This window comes from Podarcis muralis, chromosome 7 (assembly GCF_964188315.1).
Source record: "Podarcis muralis chromosome 7, rPodMur119.hap1.1, whole genome shotgun sequence".
NCBI classification, from domain to species: domain Eukaryota; kingdom Metazoa; phylum Chordata; class Lepidosauria; order Squamata; family Lacertidae; genus Podarcis; species Podarcis muralis.
In genome coordinates, this window is record NC_135661.1 from 8595600 (window position 1) to 8615837 (window position 20238).

The 20238-nt window shown below is 46.9% G+C and overlaps 1 protein-coding gene across 2 annotated transcripts in view; it reads right to left on the bottom strand.

Annotated features, from left to right (window-relative positions):
- Window positions 1-2471: 2471 nt before the first annotated feature.
- The window catches only part of PTPN11 (protein tyrosine phosphatase non-receptor type 11), a 34080-nt gene continuing 16313 nt past the window's right edge, over window positions 2472-20238 (bottom strand). Inside the window, exons 7-17 of one of the 2 annotated variants that reach the window (XM_077931165.1) lie at window positions 19921-20017; window positions 18267-18346; window positions 17620-17751; window positions 16910-17068; window positions 16493-16624; window positions 13627-13781; window positions 13189-13256; window positions 11618-11769; window positions 11222-11334; window positions 9542-9645; window positions 2472-8355 (exon numbers count right to left, since the gene is read on the bottom strand). In XM_077931165.1, coding sequence (XP_077787291.1) covers window positions 9573-9645; window positions 11222-11334; window positions 11618-11769; window positions 13189-13256; window positions 13627-13781; window positions 16493-16624; window positions 16910-17068; window positions 17620-17751; window positions 18267-18346; window positions 19921-20017 — 1161 coding nt within the window. In that variant the 3' untranslated portion in view covers window positions 2472-8355; window positions 9542-9572. The remainder of the gene's footprint in view (window positions 8356-9541; window positions 9646-11221; window positions 11335-11617; window positions 11770-13188; window positions 13257-13626; window positions 13782-16492; window positions 16625-16909; window positions 17069-17619; window positions 17752-18266; window positions 18347-19920; window positions 20018-20238) is intronic. The other variant, XM_028741340.2, reaches the window with a different exon arrangement.

Below are 20238 nucleotides of genomic sequence, written 5' to 3' on the forward strand. Positions count from 1 at the left end.
TTCCCAGTCAAGCCCCAATGATGGAGTGAGTGTTGTGTTTTAATAAGAGGGTTTCTAGACAAAGTGGGGTTTGCACTTCCCAGGAATACTGGATTTCTTCCAGTTCAGTCTTGAGGGCTTGCTCATTCAAACCACCCGGTGGAACTTTGCAAGCCATTTAAAAAGCGCCGCACCAGAACCGGTCCAAATATTGGGCAGGTGGGACAAGTGTTACGTTGAAGATGCTCCTTCTTAGCCAAGTTTCCAAATCGGAAGGGAGGAAAAACGAGGCCTATAGCTCTCTACAACTTCACCAACATTTTCAGTGTCCACGTTTCCTTGCCGTCATGCTCACTTTGTTATATCCTGCCGGGGAGCAAAAGATAAATCTGTCTCTTTCAGTAGAAAGCGTAAAGGAGGTTGCCAAGTTTCTAATGCAATCGCTAGATGGAAGATCGGGTACTCATGCCAGACGGGGCCGTTTCTCATTTCTGGCAGACAGTAAAACTGGCAAACGATGGTGAGGGCTATGTAAACCCTCAGCTTTAGATAAAATAAAAATAAAAGTACAATTTGTAGGCTGAAGTCAGCCAAATTTGCTGATGTGGAACCAGCCGCAACCTAATCCCTAGCCTTTTGTATGGCGAATTTACTGTATTCTGGTGTTGCAGTAAACAGAGAAGCAACTCTACTTCTGTGAAGGCCCATTCAGTCTCATGCACTGCTGAAGTATTTTCCTAGCCATGAAGGCTAGAAACTTTCATAGAAACTTGCTCTTTTCCTTTATGACACTAGCAGGTATCCTCATTCTGTGGTGAGATTTCAGATTCCGCTGGACAGAAGCAGCCCTGTCTGTAGCTCTCAACTTTGGCTGTTTGAGGGATTGTTTCCATTCGGGGGGGGGGGACCCCCAATATTACCCTGTACAAAAAGTAAAAGACTTTTGGCCAACTATCTTTGGCCAAAGCCCCCACATTAAGTCAAAAATTGAAAGCGAAGACGAGGTTTATTATTAAAAATGGGCATTTGTTTATCTTTTGATTTTAAGAGAGTTTTTAAAAGATTCTAGTCCTCAAGACTTAAAAGTGAACAAGTAGCCTGGAATAAACCATTCCTTACCTTTCCTCAATATATCATATCCGTCCTGCATTCAAGGGGTTTGAAACCAACCCCACCTCTTCTCTCTCAACCCTTGACTATTTACATTCCCAGCCCAAATGCACCAAATTCTCCATAAGAAGAAGAGTTGCATATGGGAGAAGTATTTCCATGTGAATGCACAAGTGCTGCCTAATTTATACTACAGTGGTGCCTCGCAAGACGAAATTAATTCGTTCCGCAAGTTTTTTCTTCTTGCGAGTTTTTCGTCTTGCGATGCACGGTTTCCCATAGGAATGCATTGAAAATCAATTAATGCGTTCCTAGGGAAACAGACTTCAGACCAGGTCCGGGGACAGTCTGTCCCCCGACCTCTTCTGAAGGCTGGGGGGGGGGACAAGGGCTTTTCTTCCCACCCCCAGCATTTTAAAAAACCCCGGGACAGCGGAGGGCTTCTCCGCTGTCCGGGGCGATCTTAAAATGCTGGCGGGCGGCATTTTAAAATCGCCCCGGGACAGCGGAGGACTTCTCCGCTGTCCGGGGCGATTTAAAAGCCCCTGGGAAGGCAGGCAGGGGGGACAAAGACTTTTGCCCCCCGCCAGCCTTCAGAAGAGGTCCTGGACCTCTTCTGAAGGCTGGCGGGGGGCGAAAGTCTTTGTCCCCCCTGCCTGCCTTTAAAAGCCCTCCCGGGAGAGCGGAGAAACGCGCTGCGTTTCTCCGCTCTCCCGGGAAGGCAGGCAGGGGGGACAAAGACATTTGCCCCCCGCCCTCCTTCAGAAGAGGTCCAGGACCTCTTCTGAAGGCTGGCGGGGGCGAAAGTCTTTGCTCCCCCCCCGCCTGCCTTCAAAAGCTGTCCGGCCAAGGCTTCCCGGACCTCTCCGCAAGTAGCGGCAGCGCTGCCGCTGCTTGCGGAGAGTTGCCGGCATGCCGAAGCCTGCGCGCGCTGAGATCAGCGCGCCCAGGCTTCGCGGACCTCTCCTGCCTTCAAAAGCCGTCCGGGATAGCGGGAAGCGCTTCCCTGCTATCCCGGACTGCTTTTAAAATGCTGGCGGTGGGGAGCAAAGCCTTTCGGCCCCCGCCAGCCTTCCTGGACCTCTTCTGAAGGCCGGAGGGGGGGGAAAGGCTTTGCTCCCCACCGCTAGCATTTAAAAGAGGTCCCCGGAGATTTCCCTATGGGCTTTCGTCTTGCGAAGCAAGCCCATAGGGAAATTCGTTTTGCGAAGCGCCTCCAAAACGGAAAACCCTTTCGTCTAGCGGGTTTTCTGTCTTGCGAGGCGTTCGTCTTGCGGGGTACCACTGTAACTGCATTCTCGGGGGTTTTAACGCAGAATTCCCACAGACGCAAACTAACATCACCCTGCATTAGTGATACAAAAGCATTCAAGAAACAGGTATAAGAAAATGGATTTTTTTATTATTCCTATATATATTTTTTAAGTTCTGTTGTTTTACAAATAATGCTTTTACTCTGGATAATAAGCCTTGGAGCAATTAAAAACAAAAACACAGCACAGCCAGCGACGCAGCCAGACTTCAACACCCATAAATACAGGCTGGGGACAGACAAGACAAATCAGTAAGTTTTCTACACGTGATCTTTTTCTTCTTCTTTTGCCTTTTAATGTCACATGATTGCAAAAGGGTCTACAGGATACATGGGCACCGAAGGCAGTGAAGACGAGGGCTTTGAAACAGAGTGGGGGGCGAACTGACCAGCCCCACACACCGGCGAGAACCTGCAGGCTTGGCTGGGGATGGCCCAGGCCAAGTGTCTGGCTGTGAGCTGTGCCCCTTCTGGATGTCGGAGAACAGAGCACATCTGGAACATGTACACAATTCACATAAAACCTGTTGACATATGCATTCCTTTTAAAGGAGAAGGCTGAGGTCCTTTTTCTCTCTCTTCCCTCCCCCCTCAATAAAATATTACATTTCATTTAATACTCTGGTACAATACTTCATACATTGCTGGAAGAGGGGGAAGAGAATAAGGAAGGGGGAAAGCTATTTTTCAACCTAGATGAGTATAACAGAGATCTTCTCTCATAGAGCCGTTAGCGTCACTTTTTTATATATATATATATAAAAAGTCACAAGGGTGTTCATAAATTAAAGAAAGAAGACAGGCATTAAGGATTAAAATTTGGAGGAAAAAAGAACAAAAACACAACACAAAATTATGATATAAAGCCTCCGCCCCATCCTAGTATCTGGGGCTGAGAAATACGTCAAATTGCTCAAAATTTCTAGTTTGCCAGTTTTCCAGCCCAGCTAGTTCCCAGTTATTTCATTTATCTTCTCCCCACATACCTTTAACAACAGAAGCTATCATTTCTCACTACAGAATAACAAAGTAAAATCGATTTAAACACGAAATTTCATGGGGGGGGGGGAATAAAACATTTCGTTGAGACTGACAGGGGCTTTCTTCTAAAGAGTCAGTGAAAAAATGGAAGTATGTTATCATCAAACATTCAGTAAGCAATGGCACACCGGGTGCAAGGATCATCCTCAGAGGCCAGGGCTTCCCAAACTCTGAGGTAATACTTTTCTCTTAAATAAGAAAAAAGGAGACATTCTTCACTCACAAACTCCAAAAGCCTTAGAGTATGTGAAAGAATAAGTGTTATCTGCCCTTAGAAGAGCACCAGGCCCCTCTGTACGAGTCACTGATCTGGATGTGCTGCCAAACGCATGCAGAGACAAGACAGAGAGCCTCCTCTGAGCATGGATAATTTTTTCTGCCTTGGCAGCAACTGACTGATCCAATCACCCCTGCTACAGAGCTAGCAGATTTGCCAGCAGGTAACTAGCCTGTTACCGTACAGTCCTCAAGAGTCTGGGAATCACTGCCTCTGGAGGGGTCACTAAATTTCACTCGCATGGAGCCAAGGTCAGGAAAACTGGCCATGGAGAGTTCTGAGTGCTCTCCCCCAAAATAGGAGGAGGTGGGACATGCGAGACCAGGGAAATGCAATTTTTCAGTGAAAATATTCCACGTTTCAGATTTTGCAACTTTCTACTTAAAAGAAAAGACAGGGCAGACTTTTCAAAAGTCAAAACAATTCCAGAATTAAAGAACATTCCCCTGACCCCCAAAATATGTAAAAAGAAATCTTCCCCGACATTTAAAACTAAGTCATTAGAACCCTTGAAGCCTTTGGCTGTTTCAGAGATCAATTTAGGAAGGATCGTTTAAAATACATTCAAGAACTGTTCTGATTCCTCCATGCGCCTTCCATTTGCAAGTCCACAAAATTTCGTCCAGAACTTCTAAGACACAATATCTATGCAGCCACCCCCCTAACATACTGCTACCTGTGGGTCCCATCCCTGGGAAAGGGGTTGGGTGTCCCTATTGCTATGGAAGTTCATTAAAGTTTTGCTTCCGCAAAAGGGCACTCACAGCGAGGGTCTTTATTTTTAAAAGACAGCTTTTTAAAGAAACAAACAAGAACCACAAGAACAGGTCTCCTTTTGGTTTTCAGCAAGGCCCAAAGATCTTATTCAAGTTCTCATCTCAGCACAATCATCTTGGAGTTTGTTTTTTCAAGTTTCAGCAATGACATTCTGTAATCACGTGCTCTGAGAAAAATAATAACCGCACATTCAACATGCCACGTTCCTACTTAAACCAGGCAGGCGACCGAAATCCTAGTCGCAAGAATCACACAGCAGAGCTTTTCTTGAACCGTATTCACTCAGGCTGGGGGAGGGGGGCAGCTATAAAGATTAGGGGGGGCCCGACCCTTGTATGTATTCATCCTCCTGCTTTAAAAGCTCCTGGGACAGAAAAGGCGAACACTCTATGTCAAGATTATGACCACCATGTCAAGAGTCATATAACGTTTGTTTGGTTGATGGCATATTTCGGCCGGTGGTCTAATAGACATCTAGGGTGGGGTGGGAGGGAAAAGAAGAGAAGAGAAGAGGAGAGGAGAGGAGAGGAGAGGAGAGGAGAGGAGAGGAGAGGAGAGGAGAGATCACAGAGCACTGCATTTTGGAAGGAGATGCCAGACCCGTCAGTCTTAAGAAAGATAGGGTTGCATCAATGTTCCCTAGAGGCTCCATGCTCAAGGTGGAATTTTGTTCCTTTAAAACTCTCATTTGACAAGCCTTCCAAAACAACAACAATAATAATAGTAACTGTTTCAGGCAGCAAAATGTGAGGGACCGTTGGGAGGGGGGGCAGCACTCAATGACATCACCAGCACTCCACTCAGCTCTTTGCAGGTGCAAAGGAAGGAAGGAAGGAAGGAAGGAAGGAAGGAAGGAAGGAAGGAAGGAAGGAAGGAAGGATTCAGCATCGTTCTTCTGGGGGGGGATGGATATGTCCACCAGAAGAAGCGCTGATGATTCTGTGGAGTCCTTCAGTCATCCCCCCAAAACAACTGGGTTTCAGCCCCCTCGAAATTGAAGTCAAAGTTCTCAGGAGGCAACACAACACATTAAAAAGGTGGCAAGCAACAATGTTCAGGCCACTCTTTTTAAAAACAGATATCCATCCTATGGGTACGCTTTCACCCATTCCCATTGAGAACCACCTATCAGAAGAAACCCAGGGGTGCTGATGCAGGATGGAACTAGGCTCTTCCAGGAAAGTGAGGTGGCAGCCAAAACTGGGGTCCCCGTGTCTAGTTCTCCCTTCATAACACGCAGGCAAACTTAACTGCGCCCTGGTTTCCCTGCCAGGAATACCCAATTATTTATTTTTTGAGGAGCAAAGCACAGCACACAGGGAAACTTAGCACTGCGACACCAGGAAACAGGTTGAGGTTTTTACTCCGTATGAGGAAGGGAAGGAAGAGAACACGAAGCGGGGACCCCGCCTTTGGTCGCTGCCCCAGGTCCATCGTAAGGCATGGCCCTGTCCCTTAGCTTGGGTAAGCAGGGTTCAGCTCCTGAAAATTGCCCTTGTCCAACCCTCACACCTCCAGGAGCTTCATCCACCAGGACCAAATTCCTCACCCCACCCCAGTACCATCTGCTCGTAGCGACAGATGGCACCATCTGTCCAATTTCGGGGTCTCTGCCACACACCTTTCTCCCAAACTCTTGGCCACAACTACAACAAAGTCTCTGCTAATGCTAAGGTGAAATTTGAGGAGAAGGCAGAAAGGGAGCTAGACTTAGGAGTAAGATGCAAAACTTCAGGCATAGCTGGTTACAGGAGTTCCCAAATTTGAAGTTAGAAGATAGGGCAAAAAATGTTTGTTTGTTTTTTATAAGGACAGTAAACGTTGAAGATTTCCACTCCTCCTGGCCTTCCATTCAATCAATGGAACTCGCAACGAGCATGGCTGTGTGCGCACTGTGATTCTGATCAAGGTGGTGGGGGAGAAGGATTCAAGAGAAGCTTTCTTTTGAAAAAAAACACAAAACCAGACAGGTTTCTAGTCCTCAAGGTTCTTTCAAGTGCACAGGCTACACATGCTGAAATCTCAGAATCTCAGTGGGGGGCAGGGGAATCTAATAGCCCCATTACTCCCTCCATAATCAGCAATGCCAGTAAAAATTGCGGGGGGGGGGGGGTCAAGTTAAAACTACAGAACCAATTATTAGAAGTCAGAGTAATTATGCAAGTTTGCTCCATTTACATTGTTTAGACTGCAGGATGCAGTTTTTCTGGGTGCACAATTTTTTAAAAATCCTAATTGTATTTAAGAATGCTGTATGCACAGCCAAGGCAACAAGAGGCTGATTTTCCAACAGCGCTGCCTTAAAATTAGTTTTTTCCAGCACTGACCTAAGCAAGTCGGCCTCCCATGCAGCTTCAAAGGGAAAAGCAGCCCTTGGAGGGCATCTCTGGCTTACGCTGCCAACCAAAGGCCTCCGGAAAAAGCCTCCCCACCTCACCCCACTGATCAGAACCTGCCACCACCCCCACCCCCAAACCCTGCAAAGGCTGGCCAAGGAAGGGTGCTGTGCTGCTTCCAGGATGGGCTACGGCTTCGACGGCCGCGAAAGGACCACTTAGAGAAGCTGAACGCCACTCCACCGACAGGAGAAAAAAACTACACCAGCTGGGGAGAGATGCTTTCGGAGCTGGGAGGCAGGAGGGGAAAGGCACTTTGAAATAAAAGGCAGAATGTTAACCACAGAACATCTACGCTTAACGGAATACGCTGCTAAGACATTTTGGAACCCAGATCTTCCTCCGCCCTCACAAGGCAACGTGAAGCAAGAGCTCCCCTTTCACACGGCCGACGCAACATTCAGGGAAACGCAACTGCCGAAGATCCGACCGCTTGCCCCTCTTAAGGAGAGAGGGCGGAGAACACAAGAAAAAACCCACTGGGTGATACCAGAGGTCAGTTTAGTCCAGTGTCCTGCTTTTAACACAGCAGCTGGCTGAATGCTCCTGGGATGCTCACAGGCAGGGCGGTAAAGGAGATTGCTCCTCAGACGAGCCTCGGATAAAGAGGGTGGGCTGCTTACTCCAGAACGCCACCAACATTGTGACCACAGTATTAGAGTTTAGCTACCACTCCCTTTCTTTCTTTCTTTCTTTCTCTCTCTCTCTCTCTCTCTCTCTGTCTCCCCCCCCAACCACCCGAACCGAAACACCCAGAATTCAGCAGCAACCATCTTAACAGTTGCCCAGCAAGCTCTAAGAAACAAACTAGTTTTCTCTGGTGCAAACCATGCATCATTGGCAGTTCTAGAGAAGCAACGTCGTTTCCAAGAAAGACAGACACCATGAGGACTGCAGTCTTGAACAAATTAACTGATCAACGTGCCCTGTTTCAGAACGGTCACTGGCTCCTCACCAGAAGCAGGGCCAAGAGTAAGGGGGGCAGAAGGGGAGGAACAAATGTCTAATTAGCACAACTGACACACACACACACACCTCCAACAACAAAAAAGTATTAGTTTATCACCTGACGTGCTACTTGATTTCTTTTTTAAGTATAAGAAACGGATTTTCCTTTAAAAAAAAAATATATCTAATTGGAAACAGCTTTAAAACCTCAGCATCTAGGAGAGAGAGAGAAAAAAATGTTCAAGTACAATAGAGTATTGGTCTGCACTGGAGGCAAAAGAACCGCAAGTTGAATGGAAACAAAACAAAATCAGGGACTGTAGAAATCAGACAATGTTGAGAAAAGGCATTAGGAGTTTCTCCGAAAGATAGTCTTAAGTTCCGCTTATTACTGAAGGGTTAAAAACACCATAAATAAGAGGCTCTATGCAGCTGTCAAAGTCCACTCCTCTTCATGGGACGCTTCTCAAGTCACTTGGCTTCACTTTCTTAGAAAAGAAAATGGTATTTCAGTTCTGTAAAGGGAGAAAAGAAAAAAAGAGCCTTTAAACATATGCTCAGGCTCGTCTGCGTTCTGCAATTCAGAGGGAAATCACACACAATAGGGGAGGAACTAGAAGTGGGTCCCAAGTGGCTGACTGGAACTCAAGTTTGGGAGCCAGGAGGGTGAAACGGGGATGGAGTATTGGACTGAGGATGGACAGACCCAGGTTCAAATCTGCACAGCAACAAAGCATGCTGTGTCGTCTTGGACCAGTCTCTCTCGCCCTAACTTACCCCACAAAGTTGTTGTGAAGCTAGGAGATACTACCCTGAGAATAGGGAAGGTAGAATCGCACACATGCTGGACTACCTCATGCTTTTCTCCATAATACACAGAGAGGGCGCTATGACAGGGGATTGGGGACTGCAACTCCTATACAGCTCTGACCACAGGTCATGGATGATGGAAGTTATATTTCCAGCATCATCTAGGTGGCCACTCCTGTCTTAGAGCTGTCTGAGCTTTGCAGCTTTAAGGACTACCACCCTAACCTATGGAGAACCTGCTTCATCTTGAGCCAGATCAATGGCCCACCTCATCATCATCATCATCATCATCATCATCATCATTTATTATTTAAACCCAGCCCATGTGGCTGGGCTTCCCCAGCCACTCTGGGTGGCTTCCAACCAAATATTAAAATACAGTAATACATCAAACATTAAAAGCATCCCTAAACAGGGCTGCCTTCAGATGTCTTCTAAAAGTTTGGTGGTTGTTGTTCTCTTTGACATCTGATGGGAAGGCGTTCCACAGGGCGGGTGCCACTACCGAGAAGGCCCTCTGCCTGGTTCCCTGTAACTTTGCTTCTCGCAGTGAGGGAACCGCCAGAAGGCCCTCGGCGCTGGACCTCAGCGTCCGGGCTGGACGATGGGGGTGGAGACGCTCCTTCAGATATACTGGACCAAGGCCGTTTAGGGCTTTAAAGGTCAGCACCAACACTTTGAATTGTGCTCAGAAACTAAAGACTAGCAACGTGTCTTAAGGGTGCCAGCTGGAAGTCATTCCCAGCCCTGCTCCCAAGATTCTTTCACTGGAGCACGTGAGAAGTGAATCTGGAAATGCAAGCATGTAGTTCGATTGCAGCCTGCACACACCTGATCCCCATTAATGTGCAACCCTCTGCTATGCCCCGCCACAACCCGAGTCGGACTTGCCTTCCTCACAAGGAACGCTGCTCATTTCATCTCATCTGAAGCTTTTCTGCTGCTGCATCAGACCAACGTTTTCATAGACTCTCATGGCATTGTCTTCCCTCATCCTGGAGGGAGAAGCAAAGGGGTTTTAAAATCCACTGGAAACAGAGAAGAGACACAAAGGAAAGGTTTCCGCTGATGCTGTTTCCATTTGTTTGTTTGCTTGCTTGTTTGTTTGCTGGAAGGCTGGGTCACTCAGAACAGACTTCACCAATCAGATCCTCTCTAAATGTTTTGGACCACATCCCCCATGAGCCATGCTGGCTGGCGCTGATGGGAATCATGGTGCAAAACATCTGGAAGGCTCCAGGCACAGAAGAAATGTGCTTTATGTTTCCTAAAGCCAGGAAAGGAGGATTTAAGCTCAGTAAAAAAACTACAAACTTTGCATTTATTTGTTTTTTTAAAAAAGCCTGCAGAGACACAGAAAATCTTTCTGTGATGAGACCATTTGTTTGCAAACTTTTCAAGGCAGAAGCACAGGTGTGGGTGGGTGTTTCCCCGCCCCTTTACATTATAGCTCCAAAAGGTTTGTTCTACATACAGTGTAAGAGAAGCCTTGCCAAATCTTTCCATGTGGATAAAGCCGCAGTGCCTAGGCATTTGGGTAACAAGGAAAGGCAGCCTCTTAATGGTGCACAAGGACAGGAATGACCCAGGGGAGTCCACCTCCTGCATTTTTGCTTCCAGTGCAATCCTGGGCCTTCCTCCGCATGGATAAGCCCAGAGCAGTGGAAGATGAAGTCCTCCCAGTTGTGAAAACTGCAAAGAGGTGTTAACACCTGAGGAAGACCTTGGAAACAGAATCTTACCTCAGAAGATTGGGAGAAGTTTATTCAATATTTGCAAAAACTAAGTGATAACCAGATTACGTTTGTAAGTTTTAAGGAAGCTCTGTGATGTGAAAATCTAATAATAAGTATAAACAATGAAACTGAAGCCACCAGAATAAATAGCAATAAGTAGGATTGTGTTAAAAGTTATAAAATGAAGGAAGTTCAGACAAACTGAAGTAAGTCAAAAAATGGAATTAAGAGGTAATTAAGAAGTTTCAATGTACAACGTTGTTTTCTTTTTCTTTTTTTTGTATTTGTAAACCAATAAAAATATAATTTTAAAAAAAAAGGGAAACAGAATCTTACCTGGAAGCCTGTCTGTTTTTCATCTGCTTAGATGAAAAACTTAATAACAACAACAACAACAATACCATAATAAATGGGCCTATATTGGTTCCTTGTAAACCTTGCTGAAACTTACACTTTGCAATTGCAATGGTATTTTGCCATCCTTTGTTGGAAGTTTCTTCTCCTCATTAACATACAGTTGTACCTTGAAAGTCGAATGGAATCCGTTCCGGAAGTCCATTCGACTTCCAAAACGTTTGGAAACCAAGGCGCAGCTTCCAATTGCAGGAAGCCACATCAGACTTTCGGGTTCCCAAGACAGTTCGCAAAACGGAACAGTCACTTCCGGGTTTGCAGCATTCGGGAGCCAAAACGTTTGAGTCGTAAGGCGTTTGACTTCTAAGGTATGACTGTATCACTGTCACAGTCGTGTCGCTTGCCGTTGTATCTGGGGGCTGTGATGTCGAACTTTGCCCTTGCATGTGATCTTGGAGAGGGAAGGAGATCATCTACTTACTCAGGGCAGGTCGGAGTTGGAGTACAGGGTGGAAGTGGACTCTGGTCTCCACTGGCCTGGTCTGCTAAAGAATATTTAATGTTTGTGTACTCGTGGCCTTTTCTCTTACTCTTCTGAAAGGGAGAGAGACAGAGAGCACATGGAGGCAAGGGAGATCACTTATTTATCATATTAGTTTTATTATTAATTAAATTTACCAGTTCCTTTTTTTTTTTTAAAACCAAGGTAACTAAAATACACTCACAATACGTAAACCAACAAACACAGATGCTAAAACCAGAATTCGAAGGAAAATCTGAAAGACAATCCTATTTCTAAAAGGCAAGACTGGAACTTCCCGCCCGCTGCGCCCTTAGCCAAAGCGGCCCCACTTCAAAGCCCGACTCGAGGCGTTACCTGCTCCTCCTCGATCCGACGCTGTAGCGTTTCGATGTAGTGCTGCACCGCCATGTAAATGAACCGGTACTGGGCCTCCGTCTGCACCATCCCTGACCGCTGGGACCGCACCATTTGGATGGTTTTCGGGACGTCAATGTCACAGTCGACGCCTGGAGGGCAGGGAGTAAAAAGGATCAGTAGGACAGGGATGCCCAGGCAGGACCCGAGAGAAAACCCTTCCAGCCCCACTCATTCCAGCTGAAGTCACACCTAAGCTCCCAAGCCAGTAGCAGCTTATGCCGGCAGCGAAATAACTTCCACTTCTCCGCTGACGTCCAAAGTTCCTGAAGAGCAGCAATCTACGCTGGGCAACGTGGGAGCGAGGAAGTAAGGATGGCCTTGCTGGGTCAGACCTAGAACCCACCAAGCCCTACATCCTCTTCTCCACGGTGACCCACCAGAAGAGGCCTCTAGAAAGTGCCTCCAGGACTTGGGGCTGAAGAAGAGACTGCTCCTGGGCCTGGAGGCTCCATTTCGTTCTAATTTCATTTGTTTGTGGGCTCCATTCGAAGCAGTTACAGCACCGTATTTTGCACTCCATAAGACGCACCTATTTTTGGAGGAGAACAGGGAGGAAAAATTTCTCTCCCTCTCTGCGCAGCGCCCCTTCAGCGAAGCGGCAGGAGAAACGGAGCCCCTTCCATTTCTCCTCCCGCTTCGCTGAAGGGGGGCTGCGCAGAGAGGGAAAGCTGCGCAGCGCCTCTCCAGCGAGGTGAAGCCAGGAGAGCAAGAGGGATCGATCCCTCTTGCTCTCCTGGCTTCAGCGAATGCAATGCACAGCTCAGGAGGCTTCGGGCGGCTATCCCTGAAGCCAGGAGAGCAAGAGGGATCCCTTTTACTCTTCTGGCTTCAGCGAAAGCTGCGCAGGCTGCATTCGCTCCGTAAGACGCACACACATTTCCCCTTACAGTGGTACCTCGGGTTACATACGCTTCAGGTTACAGACTCTGCTAACCCAGAAATAGTACCTCAGGTTAAGAACTTTGCTTCAGGATGAGAACAGAAATCGTGCTCTGGCGGCGCGGCAGCAGCAGGAGGCCCCATTAGCTAAAGTGGTGCTTCAGGCTAAGAACAGTTTCAGGTTAAGAACGGACCTCCGGAACGAACTAAGTACTTAACCCGAGGTACCACTGTACTTTTTCGGAGGGGAAAGGTGCGTCTTATAGAGCGAAAAATACGGTAAGTGGAACTGCGAAGAATCTGGACAATGGAGGATTCAGGGCAGATAAAAGGAAGTCCTTTCTTATGCAGGGCAGAGTTAATGTCTGGAACTCAGTCCCACAGGAGGCAGTGATGGCCCCCAACCTGAATGGCTTTAAAAGAGGATAGGAGAAATTCATGGAGGAGAAGGGCTATTGGTGGCTACCAGCCATGATGGCTGTGCTCTGCCTTCGTGGCCCATCAGCCCTTGCCGCCAGAAAGCCCATGCTCCCATCTGCCTCAGCATCATACAGCTGTGTTGGCTGGGACTGATGGAAATTGTAACCCACCAGGCAGGCGAAGGCTGACACAACAGCAGAGGGACTCACCTTTCTCTCTGATTATGTCAATGAGAATATCTATCACAATGAATGTTCCGGTCCGGCCGATTCCAGCACTAGGAAGGAGGGGGAAAGAGGGGAAAAACACAGACACGCAACTTATATTTCTGCTTCTTTTGGCTTTGAAAAATGTTGTGCTTAAGCTCAAAGGCATAGCCCAGGGGTCAGCAACCAATGGGCCGGTCCACCGTCTCTCAGACCATTTTTATAGTCTCTCAGACTATATTTTGAGGGGGGGAATGAATGAATTCCTATGCCCCACAAATAACCCAGAGATGCATTTTAAATAAAAGGACACATTCTACTCATCTAAAAACACACTGATTCCCGAACCGTCCACGGGCCAGAATGAGAAGGCGATTGGGCCAGATCCGGCCCACAGGCCTTAGGCTGCCTACCCCTGACAGAGCCCAAGCATCACAGTACCTGCAATGGACCACAACTGGGCCAGCATCCGAGATGTTTTCTTGCTTGTGATGAACCTCTTCTAAGAAATCTAGAACTCCTCCAGGATCACTGGGGACTCCATGGTCAGGCCAGGTTCTGAAGTGATACTGCCAGACTGTTCGTTCGGTGTTGCCCTGGAGAGATGGCACCCAAATATCTTTCCCTGCCTTTTAAGGAGCACTTTGGGGGTGGGGGAGGGTGCGCCACTGGAGATGAGAAGGAGTCATCTCAACAGCAGCACTCCAGTTACAGAAGAAGCCCCTCCCTCAGGAGATCAGACTGCCCCCCCAACATTATATGGATTCCTGGCAAACCAAGGCCTGCTTTCAGAGGAGACATTCAAGACAGATGAAAAAAAGTCCTTCCTCACACACTGCATGAACTACAGAACTCACTCCCACAAGAAGCAGCAATGGCCGAAACTTGGGGGGGCTTTAAAAGAAAACTGGACCAATTCATGGAGAAGAGGGCTCTCAATGGCGACTAGCCCCGATGGCTATGCTCAGCCTCCATGTTTGCTGAAGGAGCATCTCCACCCCCATCGTTCTGCCCGGACGCTGAGGTCCAGTTCCGAGGGCCTTCTGGCGGTTCCCTCATTGCGAGAAGCAAAGCTACAGGGAACCAGGCAGAGGGCCTTCTCGGTAGTGGCACCCGCCCTGTGGAACGCCCTCCCACCAGATGTCAAAGAAACAAACAACTACCTGACGTTTAGAAGACATCTGAAGGCAGCCCTATTCAGGGAAGTTTTTAATGTGTGACATTTTGCTGTATTTTTTATCCTTGTTGGAAGCCGCCCAGAGTGGCTGGGGAAACCCAGCTAGATGGGCGGGGTACAAATAATAAATTATTATTATTATTATTATTATTATTATTATTATTATTATTATTCTGAATGCCAGTTGCTGGAAGCCACAGCAGGGAAGAGGACTCTTGTGCTGGAGTCCTGGTTTCCGGTTTCCTACAAGCATGTAACTACAGTGGTACCTCGCAAGACGAATGCCTCACAAGACAAAAAACTCGCTAGACGAAAGGTTTTTCCGTTTGCGAGTTGCCTCGCAAGACGAATTTCCCTATGGGCTTGCTTCGCAAGACGAAAACGTCTCGCAACTTTGTTTCCTTTGTCTAAATAATAATTCGCAAGACGAAAAATTCGCTAGACGACAAAACTTGCGGAACGAATTAATTTCGTCTTGCGGGGCACCACTGTAGCCGCTTTGAGAACAGGATGCCGGACTCAGGAGCGGCACATTCCATTTTGATGCAGGAGGCGAAACAGGAAGTTCCGCCCCCATGCTGGCACCCCCACCCTCCAACGGGTCACCCCCTTTTCTGCCAACACTGCCTCCGAGCTGCCCGTCTCCACCGCTTGTGGCACCAGCACAAATATCAGGGGAGGAATCTCACCGGAATCTCGCAAGATCTCTCGCCAGAAATCGGCGCTGGCTTCTCTGCTTGTCGTGGGCATGTTCACGTGGAGTCAGCAGGGCTGGTGGGGACACCCGTGGGCCCCCCCCCCGGGAGTTTCATCTGCCTATAGCAGCTGCTTCACCCCACTTCATGGGGGGGGGGGAGCTATCCCTGGTTGGACTGGAGGGCCACTGGTTCTCCATATGTTCTTATGGCAGTGTCTACCTAACACACACAAATTCACATTTTCCCTTTCTTTTGCTTTCTTCTTTTTATATAAAAAGAGAAAGTTTGGGGCATGAAAGCCCATGCTCCCTTGCTAAACGAAGCCTCAAATTATTGTTATTCCTATAGCCACATCTGTGCAGTTGCAGCTTTTCCCAATCTGGTGCCCTGCCAGTATTTTTAGGCTCCATCATCCCTAGCCATTGGCCATGCTGACTGGAGAGGATATGAGTCCAACAATATGTGGAGCGCACCTGAATGAGGAAGGCCATATTATCATCCTATGGCATTCGTGCACCTGTGGGGCCTTCAGAGGAGCAGAAGCAAAGAGAGAGAGAGAAAGAATTCACTGCTTGGAGCATCTCACAGTTTTCAACAGTAGGGGGAGACGAATGAGCAGGCAGAAAGGGAGGGACAATATGGGCATCCATAGGATAGCTGAGCATTGCAGTCCATGCACTGGTAACCTCAAGGATAGATTACTGCAATGTGGTCTGTGTGGGGCTGCCCTTGCAGTCTGGTTTGGAAGCTCCAGCTGCTGAGCCAGGTTCAAGGTCTTTGTATTACCATATTTTTCCATGTATAAGACTAGGTTTTTCCCCTAAAAAAGAATGTCCAAAATTAGGGGGCGTCTTATACATGGGTAGTGCCGAGGGTGGATTTTCTTAAATCTGAGTCCCCCAAAATAGGGGGCGTCTTATACATGGAGGCGCCCTATAGCTGGAAAAATACGGTAATTTACAAAGCCCTGAACAACTTAGCTCCAGGGTATCTCAGGGACTGCCTTATATCCCAGTTCAATCACTGATATCATCTTCAGGAGCACTGTTGATCGTTCCCCAAGTTGGAGAGGCTTCTTTTATGCCATTGGCCCAGTTCTGTGGAACTCCCTGCCAATGGAGATTCAGCAAGCACTTCCTGGTTCAACTTTTTAAACAACTGCTAAAAACTTTTCTATTCTGTCAGGCCTTTGCAGGCAGTTAAGGATTTCCAACCGTTAGCTGACTTCTGATTTTATCATTTTTATATGGTTTCGGTTTTTGTACTATTGGTACAAACTGCTCTGATATATTTTTTTAATGAATAGCTGTATGTAAACAAATAAACATATACGGGACAGAAGCGGGCTCTTCTTTAGGTCTGGCTGATACCACATTTGAAGAATATGAGCCAGAGGATGGCCAGAACTAAAGAAATAACTTCACAGACTTACCTGCCCAACCTTTGAAAGCTTGAGTTCCCGTAACGTGTAATCATGAGCCGCACTCTCTTTGACATTTCGGACGCGCATCACACCGTATTCCTTTAGGGCGTGTTCATCTGGCCAGTATTTTACGCACTTGCTCTGGAAAACAAGACAGGGTGGTGGGCTGCTGGTTTCGTCAATGTCAGTCAACTGAAGGTTCTCCATATGTTTTGGGCTACAAGTCCCATCAGCCCCAGACAGAGAGGCCATGTGATGTGGAGGCTGATGGAAGTAAATCAAATCCACCCTGAGACGAAAGCTCATACTAATAATAAACTTAGTTGGTCTCTAAGGTGCTACTGGAAGGATTTTTTAAATTTTGTTTTGATATGCTCAGAGGCTGATCAGCATTGCAAGATCCCCTGAGAGGCGTGGGCGCCTTACCTTTCCCCTCTCGACTTCTTTCGTCGTCATAACGATCACGCGCGAGTTCTCCTGGAACACCATCCTCCAGAAGTCGTTAACGGTGTTCTGCAAGCAGCCTTGGGTGGCAATGTAGCTCTTCTTGGGCTTTGCATTGTTGCACTTGGTTTCAAACTCCGGCTGCAAAATAAGAATAATAATTAAGTTATTGAAATACTATACAGTGGTACCTTGGGTTACATACGCTTCAGGTTACATACGCTTCAGGTTACAGACTCCGCTAACCCAGAAATAGTATCTCAGTGTAAGAACTTTGCTTCAGGATGAGAACAGAAATCGTGCAGCGTCAGCGCGGCGGCAGCAGGAGACCCCATTAGCTAAAGTGGTGCTTCAGGTTAATAACAGTTTCAGGTTAAGTACGTACCTCTGGAACAAATTAAGTACTTAACCCGAGGTACCACTGTATTGTCACTTGTACAACTTGTATACAGTGAGATTGCACACTGTTATAAGCCACTTGTCACCTAAAGGGTCGACAAGCAACTTACAGTGAAATATATATATACAGGCATGAATACATTATTTCATAGAAAATGGGGGGGGGGGTCATATAACATGGGCATGTCCAACAGGTCGATCACGATCTTCCGGTCAATTGCCTTGCATCCATGGACTTAAGTCTCCCCTAAGAAAAGCTCAACAACTTTTGCTCCCCCCCAAAAAATGCTCACAAGTTTGCCTGGCGATGACAATGGGTAGATCGCAGACAGCATTTCAATACAGTGAGCAGATCGCAGTCTCTTGGGAGTTGATCCCCCACCTGTAGCAGTCCAGTCTAAAGAGAAGACTCCCTGGAAAAGACTCTGATGTTGGGAAAGATGGAGGGCACAAGGAGAAGGGGACGACAGAGGACGAGATGGTGGGACAGTGTTCTTGAAGCTACTAACATTAGTTTGACCAAACTGCAGGAGTCAGTGGAAGACAGGAGTACCCGGCATGCTCTGGTCCACGGGGTCACGAAGAGTCGGACACGACTAAACAACAACAAAATTTTAACTTATCCCAGGATTGGCCCTCCCCTATCCACACCAGACAGGTAATAATGTTGTTGTTGTTGTTTAGTTGTTTAGTCATGTCCTACTCTTCGTGACCCGCTGGACCAGAGCACGCCAGGCACTCCTGTCTTCCACTGCCTCCCGCAGTTTCGTCAAACTCATGTTGGCAGCTTCGAGAACACTGTCCAACCAACAGGTAATAATGGGGTCCACTAACTATCTGGTAGGGGATGCTCCTCCAGACTCACCCCTCTCCTCAACAGTAAAGATTAAGTCTGCAAGTCTCCCAGAGGCAGGAGGGGGGTCCCCACCAACACCCTTACCATGATAATATTGGCATTTATGTAATCAGAAACAGGCTCATTCGGATCACCGTCATGAAGGACAACTCTGGTATGGTCAACTAGAAGGAGGGAAGGGGAAAACAAAGGCACACCTTATTAAACAGCTACAACCAGCAATTGCTATGTCAGATATTATTTGTCCACTGCTACCCTGCTGGTTGCCTCGGGCGAACCACAGTTGTGCCCGGGCAACCAGGGAAAAAAGCATTACAGAAGTTTATTCTCTGTGTTAGAGAGAACGTGAGCTGGAAATTTCTCTCCAGGCAAAATGAGCTAATTACACGCCAGTTGAAAACCAGCCTTACCTGTCATGGCTGGCTGAGGTTAGGTGGAATGGGAAAGCAGACAGGAGGAGAAACTGCCTCATTTCTTTTCAATTTCTCCTTCCTCCTCCCACCTGCCTTCCCATCCCTACTGTAAGCCAGCCTGCGATGGCCAAATGTGATAGCCACACACATCCTCCTGAAGATACACTAGCCAGAACCTGGTTAGTATGAGTCAACAGTCCTCGGTCTTGTAAGATAGCAAAAGCTTTCTGGGAAATGATTTATAATGAACTGAAGAAAATGTTTAAAATAACTTTTATTAAAAAACCAGAAGCTTTTCTTTTAGGGATAATTGGTACAGAGTTACCTAAGGCCAAAAAACAAACAAACCACACCACCTCTGTTTATGTATGCTACTACCGCAGCCGGGATCATTTATGCTCAGAGATGGAAAGAAGATTCTGCACCAACCAAGGAGGAGTGACAGACTAAATTAATGGACTATGCAGAAATGGCAAAACTTTAGGGAGCAATAAGAAACCAGGAAAACCAAAAAGCTTTATCAAAGACTGGGGAAAATTTGTGGATTATCTGAAATGTTTTTGTACACATATGTTCATTAGCAGGATTAACTTAAAACCAAGCAGTTGAAATTTATGTTAAAGGAAAACCAGGGAGTAATTAATAATTGGCATAACAAAGGAAATGCAGTGTTACGAATTTTAGAAATATAAGAAACTGCAAAAGGGGTGTGGGAAGTCAAAATATACATGTTTATTGGGAAAATATTGGATTTGTATCTTTGTAAAACTTCTTTTAAAAACTGGGGGGGGGGGGTGAATATTTTTTTAAAAATATTTATGACTCAACAGTCTAACAGTTTGGCCTCGTCAGCAGTCTGGCCGCAGCATTCTGGACCAGCTGAAGTTTCCACGTACTTTTCAAAGGAAATGTTTGAACATTGCTCGGCTCAAACTTCCATGAACTCCAGCCAGCATGGCCAATGGCCAGCGATGGTGGGAGTTGAGAGCTCCAGCCACATCAGGAGGGAAACTCAGCCAGATGGCCGGGGTATAAATAAATTATTATTATTATTATTATTATTATTATTATTATTATTATTATTATTATTATTATTATTATTATTATTATTACCAGGCTGAAGAGGGCCTTCCAAAGGCTCCCCAGAGTTGCATGGAAAGGGGCCTCTCCTGCTAGCAGAGACCCTTTTAACTGGAAGTGCCAGAAACAGAAGGCTGCACATTCTCACCAACAGACAGGAGAGCTCAAAGGTTAACTGGGTGAATCTTACTGGCCAGGAATCTCGGCTTTGAGGAAGAGGCAAGGACAGAGCATTCAGTACTCACAGGGCAAAATATTCTTGTATCTGTTCTTGTTCTTGTTCTCCTGCCGCTGCCCCTCTTTACGGCTGTAGAGGAGTTTGCATTCTTGCTGCTGGAGAGTCTGAACAAAGAACAAGCAGGGGATCCAACGAATGTTGCAAAGTGTTTACCGCCTCCTCCTCCACCAGCCCCAGTCCCGAATTTCACCAGCATGTGCCCACCCCCACCCATCGTGGGCCAAAGACACAAAGGCAAGTGTCAAAGAAAGATGCCACTATGAATATCCCAGCGGGGATGAGGGTGGACCCTGATTACAAGAGCCTTGTAAGCAGCAGCTGGATA